Raw genomic sequence first — 9,515 nt, 5'->3', positions numbered from 1 at the left:
CCTCAGTTTTTCTTTTTAAATATAAGACGAATTTTGGCTTACTTTCCGTCAGGTCTGCCACACACTGAGCTGTCCGGCAGTGTGCTTGTTTTGGCGCCCGGTTTTAACAAGTGGCCAAAAATTGGCCGTTGGTTTTCCTGTTGTTCAAAGTTTCAAAATGAACACCACAATGTGACAGATATAGCAGGCCCATTTAAAGAGCTACAGTGAAGAAAATAAGTGTTTGAACACCCTGCTATATTGCACGTTCTCCCACTTAGAAATCATGGAGGGGTTTGAAATTTTGATCGTAGGTGCATGTCCCTTGTGAGAGAGAATCTAAAAAGAAAAATCCGGAAATCACAATGTATGATTTTTTTTATTTTTTTTAAACGATTTGTGTGATACAGCTGCGAATAAGTATTTGAACACCTATCAGCTAGAATAGTCTTAATGATCCTTAGAAAGGTGAGAATCGGGCCAGGACTACACGACAGCACTTGGTCAATGGCCTGAAAAGAGCTGGGACCACCGTTTCCAAGGCGACTGTTGGAAATACACTTAAGACGTCATGGTTTGAAATCATCCATGGCACAGAAGGTTCCCCTGCTTAAACCAGCACATGTCAAGACCCGTCTTAAGTTTGCCAATGACTATTTGGATGATACAGAGGAGTCAAGGGAGAAATTTTTGTGGTCAGATGAAATCAAAATGGAACATTTTGGTCATAATTCCACTAACCGTGTTTGGAGGAAGACGAATGATGAGTTCCATCCCAAGAACACCATCCCTACTGTGAAACCTGGAGATAACAGCATCACGCTTTGGGGGTGTTTTTCTGCACTTGAGACAGGACGACTGCTCTGTATTAAGGAGAGGATGACCGCGTCCCTGTATTGTGAGATTTTGGGGAACATCTTTCCCTCAGTCAGAACATTGAAGATGGGTCGTGGCCAGGTCGTTCAACATGACAATGACCCGAAGCACACAGCCTGGAAAACCAAGGAGTGGCTCCTTAAGAAGCATATCAAGGTTCTGGCGTGGGTTAGCCAGTCTCCAGACCTAACCCCAATAGAAAATCTTTGGAGGGAGCTGAAACTCCGTGTTTCTCAGCGAACGCCCAGAAACCTGTCTGATGTACAGAAGATTTGTGTGGAGGAGTGGGCCAAAATCCCTCCTCCAGTGTGTGCAAACCTGCTGAACAACTACAGGAAACATTTGACCTCTGTCAATTCAAGGCTACTGTACCAAATAACATTGGTTTTCTCAGGTGTTCAAATACTTATTTGCAGCTGTATCACACACATCGTTAAAAAAATTCTACATTGTGATTTCTGGATTTTTCTTTTTGGATTATCTCGCAGTGCATATGCACCTATGATTTCTAAATTGGAGAACTACCCTGTGTGTTTTGGGGATGTAGGAGGAAACTTACGCATGCACGGGAGAGGCTAGTTTTGAACCTGGGTCCTCGTAACTGTGAGGCAGTATGTAAATAGGATATAATAAACAAATTTATAAGTTCCTATGTAAATGTGGATGAAAAAAATCAAAGCGAGGAGAATATCACCAATGCACAGAAGCTTTCGCACCTGAAATGTTTCTGTATGAAGCGACTACAGTCGTGCCTTCATAATTTTTATTCTTCTGTCTGTTGTATTCAGCTGCATGGCCTTGCAGAATAGTGACTGAATGCCTTTTGTGCTGGAGCAGTTTTGCTCTTTCCCTATTATTCATTAGAAAAAAAAAAAATTCTGGGTATTGAAAGTGCAGCCTGACAGAAAAAAAAACTGTTTCGGGGACAAGGGGAGGAGGAGCGCAAACAAAAGCAGAACAATAGTGGGGAGATTTGGGGGTGACGGGTGGGCTACCCGGTGAGGACGTACAAAACGTAATGTGGGAAATGTGCTAAGCAGGACTACTGAATAGTAGTGCAATGGAATGTTTGTTTAGTGAGGTGATATTTTAACCCATTCATGGGCAGGTTGGCAATTTTTTGCCTTATTGAGATAAAAGTCTAACAGGCCACAATCAAGGAAATACTTCTTTTTTTGTTTATGGTTAAATTATATGAAAAATGGTACGCTGCCCGCGAGAGGGTGAGTTATCCTTTCCTGACACCAAAATATGGCTTCAGATTAAAACACCTAAATATTTTGATATACTGAAGGATATAATCTGTGAAAATCATGATGTCCCAAAAATGGGACGCTGCCCATGAATGGGTTAAAAGAATCTTTATTAGTGGTCCCGGCATGAACAATTAAAGGAGGGTGGGGGGCAAAGGCAGCACCGACGTGCCAGTTCCCCTGCAGACCCTGAATATGATGTGGATGTGGCTTTTGTGCAGTATGAGTAATCTAAATGTGCTGTGTGTGAAGAAGCTGAACTCCTGTGGGCCTGGACTGACTGACTCAAAAACCGCAGGAAAAAGGGGGAGGGGGGCAGCCCCTCCCCCACCCTACAGTTAGTTCTCCCAACTTCATGAGAAAAAAAAAAAAAAAAAAAACTGATGTGCGGTGGGGGACTTGTCCAGTTCAGCCGACCGTGGACTCAAGACAATTTGAACCCTCAAACTGAGATCGCGTCATGTGGTCCAAATAAACAAAGTCAAACGGTCACTTTTAGCTCCGCTTCTGAATACCGTAATTCCCGCCCTACAGAGCGCACCTGCTTATAAGACTCACCCAGTACATTTGTAAAGGAAATACCATTTGGTACATATATAGGCCGCAACCGTGTAAAAGCCGCATGTGCCCGGATAGAAACATGAGATATTTACAAAGAAAGACGGTACACAGACAGTTTAACTCTAGCGTGGCCACGCAAATGCTAATGCTAGCGCTGCGCTAACAGGGCCGGTTAAAAATCACTTGGACACGGCAGGAACACGCTAGCAGCCGGACCGGTAAAAGTCACTTCCTCGGCACGTATAGTCCACGGGTCTCACTCTTAACTTTTTTGCTCGAGTGCCCATTTGCGGCCATTAGAAAAAATGCACAAATTAGCCGCATCACCGCATAAACCGCAGGGTTGAAATCTTGTGGGGAAAGAAGTCGCGGTTTATAGGCCGGAAATTACGGTACTTGTTGGAAGTGATTTATAACAGTGTAAATACCCTTTTAGTCAAAAAAAAAATACATTTTTAAAATCTCATAGAAAACTTCTAAACCTCTGTTAAAGCAAACCTCATTTTGGAGGGTGAATTATTACTTGTTAAATCAATTCTGCATCTGTAATCTGTAAGATTAGCAAGATTGCAGTCGTACCTTGACTAACAACCATAAAGTGTTGCTTAAAGGTACCAAAATGTAGATTTGTTCGCTAGTTTCTCAGGTTTAGAGCTATTTTGTATGATGATTAAATTCGGTGGAGGAAAAAAATGTCAGGATTTCCAAACTGTGCAATACATTTTTATTCATACAGCGTGAGAAGCTTTAGTGCATAGTAGTTGCGGCGAGGCAGCAAAAACCTCTGTGAACCCGATGACCCGCCCCTGCGATGACTTTAATCCTCGAGGGAAGTGAGCTACTCGTGCGGTCACCCATCTCCTGTTTGATAAGACTCGGAATCCTCCGGTAAGCAAATATAATTTCACGTTCCGCGCTGCGCGGCTTTACGGTGCGTGCGGACGGGAAGGCGGCGTCGTTCCTGAGGATTTGGAGGAGGAAAATATTGCGGCGTTTCAGAGGATGTAGTCGATGGCCGAGTAAAGGCTGTCTGTCAGGGCCTCTTCGCTGGAGTCGACCGCCCGAAGGCACATCGATCCTCGCCTGGAAGAGGGGAGACAGATCAATTCCCATAAATTCCCACAGGATGTTTCCAATTTTTGCCCAAATTCCCCATTGCAACGTCCCACGGAACTGTGATGGGAATGTTCCAGAAATTTAAGATGCATTTTCGTTTCGCTTGTCTGATCATGGCGGCACGCTGGGTCAGCTGGACAGTTCTGAGGTCCCGGGTTCGATCCCGCCCCCCGCATGTGTGGAGTTTGCATGTTCTCCCCGTGCCTGCGTGGGTTTTCCCTGGGCACATCCCGAAAATATGCAACATGAATTGGACACTCTAAATTGCCCCTCGGTGTGATTGTGAGTACAACTGTTCTCTCCATTTGTGAATATTCATGTAAAATTCTGTGTACCTTACATGGAGCCTTGTGGAACACCGACATAAACCATGTGCAGGGGGTCCTGAACATAATCCAAATTTGTATGAAAGTTGGAACGTGCAGTAGTCTATCACTAATTTATGCTACTCCAGTAGTAGAATAATAATTGGTTTCGTCCCACATCCCAAAAACATGCAACATGAATTGGACACTCTAAATTGCCCCTCTGTGTGATTGTGAGTACAACTGTTCTCTTTCTCCATTTGTGAATATTCATGTAAAATTCTGTGTACCTTACACGGAGCCTTGTGGAACACCGACATAACCCATGTACATGGGGTCCTGAATTTACAACAGAATTCCTTTTTTTATGGCCACAACATAATCCAAATTTGTTTGAAAGTCGGAACGAGCAGTAGTCTATCACTAATTTATGCTAGCCCGGTAATAATTGGTTTCCTGCCACATCCCAAAAACATGCAACATTAATTGGACACTCTAAATTGCCCCTCGGTGGGATTGTGAGTGCGAATGTTCTCTCTCTCCATTTATGAAAATGTAAATTTCTGTGTACCTTACATGGAGCCTTGTGGAACACCGACATAAACCATGCGCAGGGTGTCCTGAGTTTACACCAGAATTCCTTTGTTATGGCAACAACATAATCCAAATTTGTATGAAAGTCGGAACGCGCAGTTGTCAATCACTAATTTATGCTAGTCCGGTAATAAAGTAATAATTGGTTTCCTCCCACTTCCCAAAAACATGCAACATTAATTGGACACTCTAAATTGCCCGTAGGTGTGATTGTGAGTACGGGTGTTTGTCTCCATGTGCCCTGCGATTGGCTGGCAACCAGTTCAGGGTGTACTTCGCCTCCAGCACTACCCCCGACCCTCGTGAGGATAAGCGGCAAACAAAATGGATGGATGGATGGATGGATTGATGGATGGATGGATTGATGGATACGCACCCCAGGTTCTGGCAATGGAGGTCCCCAGCACAAGGGCAATGTTTTCTGGGCGTGTCCTCCTCGTTCAGGTGCTTGGAGGCAGGAAAACAGCGCTCGCGTTCGATGGGTTTAGCGGAGCAGACGGGGAAGAGCAAAGCTGAAAACACAACACACGAACGCGTCGTTCACGGCGACCTCCAGACGGAATTCGCTATCACCGCGCGCACAATTGAAATGCTGTTATATAAGCACCAGTGAAAGGCTCACACAGTACACAATTATGTAATTGTAGCCAAATGGGACGGCACGGTGCTTCAGCTGGTAAAGCGTTGGCCTCACGCTTCTGAGGACCCGGGTTCGATCCCGGCCTCGCTTGTGTGAAGTTTGCATGTTCTCCCCATTCCTGTGTGGGTTTTCTCCGGGCACTCTGGGTTCCTCCCACATCACAAAAACATGCATTAAATTGGACACTAAATTGCCCGTAGGTGTGACTGTGAGTACGGCTGTTTGTCTCGATGTCCCCTGCCATTAATTGGACACTCTAAATTGCCCGTAGGTGTGATTGTGAGTGTGGCTGTTTGTATCCATGTTTCCAGCCATTAATTAGACACTCTAAATTGCCCGTAGGTGTGATTGTGAGTGTGGCTGTTTGTATCCATGTTTCCAGCCATTAATTAGACACTCTAAATTGCCCGTAGGTGTGATTGTGATGGTAGCTGCTTGTCTCCATGTGCCCTGCCATTAAGTGGACACTCTAGATTGCCCGTAGGTGTGATTGTAAGTGCAGCTGTTTGTCTCCATGTTCCCGACCATTAATTGGACACTCTAAATTGGCCCTAGGTGTGATTGTGAGTGCGGCTGTTTGTCTCTATGTGCCCTGCCATTAATTGGACACTCTGAATTGTCCATAGGTGTAATTGTGAGTGCGGCTGTTTGTCTCTATGTGCCCTGCCATTTATTGGACACTTTAAATTGCCCCTAGGTGTGATTGTGAGTGCGGCTGTTTGTCTCTATGTGCCCTGCCATTGATTGGACACTTTAAATTGCCCTTAGGTGTGATTGTGAGTGCGGCTGTATGTCTCTATCTGCCCTGCTATTAATTGGACACTCTAAATTGCCCGTAGGTGTGATTGTGAGTGCGACCGTTTGTCTCTATGTGCCCTGCCATTAATTGGGCACTCTAAATTGGCCCTAGGTGTGATTGTGAGTGCGGCTGTTTGTCTCTATCTGCCCTGCCATTAATTGGACACTCTAAATTGCCCGTAGGTGTGATTGTGAGTGCGGCTGTTTGTCTCGATGTCGCCTGCCATTAATTGGACACTCTAAATTGCCCGTAGGTGTGATTGTGAGTGCGGCTGTTTGTCTCTATGTGCCCCGCGATTGGCTGGCAACCAGTTCAGGGTGCAGCCCGCCTCCTGCCCGTCGACAGCCGGGATAGGCTCCAGCACTCCCCGCGACCCTCGTGAGGATAAGCGGCATCGAAAAAGGGGGAAAAAGTTGACAGGTATGGGTCATTTTTACGAGTGAGTTCCAACCGCGTGTACGCCACGAGAGCGTCGAAGCGGTTTGTCCGAGCGCCTTTCAGTCCTACGGCGTGGGGTCACCTGCGTGGAAGGCACAGCAGAGGTCCGGTCCGCAGTGCGCCTGAAGCCGACACGTGCCGCCGGCTTGTCCTTTGGTGGCGTTTGGACTGCACTGACCCCAAATGCACAAGGTCAGACCGCAGCACTCCTCGTCCTCGGCGCAGGACTGCAACAACACAACAATAATTAAAATGATCGCTGCGATATTATATTTGAATGCGTGAGGGTGACCTTGTCCTCTCATTCAAATAGTATTTCATAACTTTGTGGTCTGTTTGCACATTTACACTCGATTATGGAAAGCTGTTTGGGCGTTTATGTACTGGTACGCTTTGTACTCACGAGTAAATAACATGTAATGAATGAGTGTATCGGCTAGTGCGTACTAGTAGAACAGTTCTACCTACTAGTAACTAATGGTGTCACGATTAATCAATATACAAATTTATTGAAGACTGTTTTGATAATCGATTTATCGTGTGTGGTGAAATTTCAAGCTCAGCAGTAAATTATTTCAGATTTGTGGTAGTCTTGTGTGTTGAATCAAAACATTTGCAAAAAAAAAAAAAAAATCTGCTTTTACTTTGAAAAATAACATTTTTTGACATGTTGCGGACCAAACCATATTCAACTTATGCATTTTCAGCAGTGTCAATTTAAAATGTTCTGTTTTTGAATAAATGAATGTTTTTATCCAAGTCCATGGTTAATCGAACAAAAATTTTATAGAGACACTAATTGATTATTAAAATAATTGTTCACTGCAGTATAAATATGGACCTAAAATCCCCCCCCCCCCATTTGTTTTCCAATACTGGATGCTGTTTTCGCATACAAGTACTTAAAATTTGACATGCTAACGTAATAGGAAAACTTACTAGTGAGCAAAAGCTACAAGTGGGCATTTTGGTGCTAGTAGCGGAGTCCCAAGGTTACTAGTGCATGACAATCCCGATTAGTTGGGCCTGGTTGCGGAAATGTTATTGGTACAGTAGTGCGTGTATTCGGCACGGTAGTTCAGCTGGTGAAGCGTTGGCCTCGCAGTTCTGAGGACCCGGGTTTGACCCGGCCCCCGCCTGTGTGGAGTTCACATATTCTCCCCGTGCCTGCGTGGGTTTCCCCCGGGTACCTCAGTTTCCTCCCACATCCCAAAAACACGCAACGCATCAATTGGACACAGTAAATTGCCCCAAGGTGTGATTGTGACTGCAGCTGTTTGTGTTGATGTGCCCTGCGATTGGCTGGCGACCAGTCCAGGGTGTACCCCGCCTGCCTCCTCCCCGTTGACAGCTGGGATGGGCTCCGGCGTTCCCCGCGACCCTGGTGAGGATAAGCGGCAAAGAAACTCTATGGATGGATGGATGGATGAAGTTGTCACTCACCACGTCGACGCCTTTGCAAGGCTTGCACCTGGAGTCGCGGCTGTCGTGTTGACAGTACCTCTCCTTCCCACAATCCTCAGCGGTGACGCAAACCTCAAACAGGAACATTTCCATCAGCTTCGAAGGATAAATTCTGCCCCCGAGCTGACTTTTCTTTTTCTTTTTTTACCCACCATATTTAATATTAAATTATAATGACCAACAATGTATTATTTCAAAATGCACCCATGTATAAAATATAATCAGATGATCCGCAGAGGAATGAAATTAACCTGTTAAAGCAAAGAGAAAATAAAACGTAGTCAAATCGAACAAGTGCTGAAGGATGACAATAATAACAAAAATATGGTTGTACATTGTGTACTGCACTGCGCCATATTGAGTGTTTATACTCTATGTTGAGAACCATGTTGAGGTACACACGAAGTACTCACAGCGTCAATATTGTTGTCCACATGGGTGGACTGCGCAGTTGTTGTCGTGAGGTTTGACTCCTGTGCGTGGGGAGTGCAAATCATATTGTCAATTTATTGCACACAAAACATATTCCAACATGCTTTAACAAACGCATATCAATATTGCCGTGTCATGTTTTCTTTACTTGCTGCACAGGGGTTTGCTGCTCCGCTTGCACCGCCGCCGCCGCGCGTTCCTCTTCCTGCAGGGAATTGTGCTGGATGAGGCGGATTCCCGGGTGCGTCGGCTCGGGCAGGATGGCGCCGGAGGGGGCCAGCAGGGGTAAAAGGAGCAGCACGGCTTGCATGTTGCCACTCGGCGGGATGAGGATGCTGAACTCGGAGGAGGAGGAGGAGGAGGAGGAGGAGGAGGGAGAGGAGGATGGGGGAGGGAGGGAGGGAGGGAGGGGGGGGGCGTTTGATGCTCAGAGCCCCCACTGCGTCACATGACGCTGCGCAATTTCGCTTTCTGATGGTTTCTGAACCTTTTACACCCAGTGGAAGCAATACTTAGCTCTCCAAGTACAAGCATCACGACTAAATACACGAGTGTCAAATTGGAATATGGATATTTATATGGATGTATGGATAAATGTAATATTTACAAAGCCCAATTCCCAAAGACAGGATTTATCCAGTAACTGCGTGCATGGTGGGATTTGGGGATTCATGTATTAAACAATTTAAATGGAAGCCGGGTCAGCTGGAAAGTGTTGGCCTCGCAGTTCTGAGGTCCTGGGTTCGATCCCGTACCCGCCTGTGTGGTGTTTGCATGTTCTCACCGTTCCTGCGTAGGTTTTCTCCGGGCACTCCGGTTTCCTCCCACATCCCAAAAACATGCAACATTAATTGGACGCTCTAAATTGCACGTAGGTGTGATTGTGAGTGCGGCTGTTTGTCTCTACATGCCCTGCCATTAATTGGGCACTCTAAATTGCCCGTAGGTGTGATTGTGAGTGCGGCTGTTTGTCTCTATGTGCCCTGCCATTAATTGGACACTCTAAATTGCCCCTAGGTGTGATTGTGAGTGCGGCTGTTTGTCTCTACATGCCCTGC

General features: G+C 45.7%; 1 protein-coding gene across 1 annotated transcript; it reads right to left on the bottom strand.

Annotated features, from left to right (window-relative positions):
- Window positions 1-3,413: 3,413 nt before the first annotated feature.
- dkk3a (dickkopf WNT signaling pathway inhibitor 3a) lies at window positions 3,414-8,767 on the bottom strand. The gene is made up of 6 exons (XM_061813387.1): window positions 8,606-8,767; window positions 8,439-8,498; window positions 8,005-8,097; window positions 6,644-6,788; window positions 5,061-5,196; window positions 3,414-3,752 (listed from the first exon to the last, which is right to left on the bottom strand). Exons 1-6 carry the CDS (start codon window positions 8,765-8,767, stop codon window positions 3,665-3,667), a joined length of 684 nt encoding a protein of 227 aa, XP_061669371.1. The 3' UTR covers window positions 3,414-3,664.
- Between the last annotated feature and the right edge of the window lie 748 nt (window positions 8,768-9,515).

The sequence above is a fragment of the Syngnathoides biaculeatus genome, chromosome 3 (genome assembly GCF_019802595.1).
Source record: "Syngnathoides biaculeatus isolate LvHL_M chromosome 3, ASM1980259v1, whole genome shotgun sequence".
NCBI lineage: Eukaryota > Metazoa > Chordata > Actinopteri > Syngnathiformes > Syngnathidae > Syngnathoides > Syngnathoides biaculeatus.
This window is presented reverse-complemented; position numbering and strand designations above follow the sequence as displayed.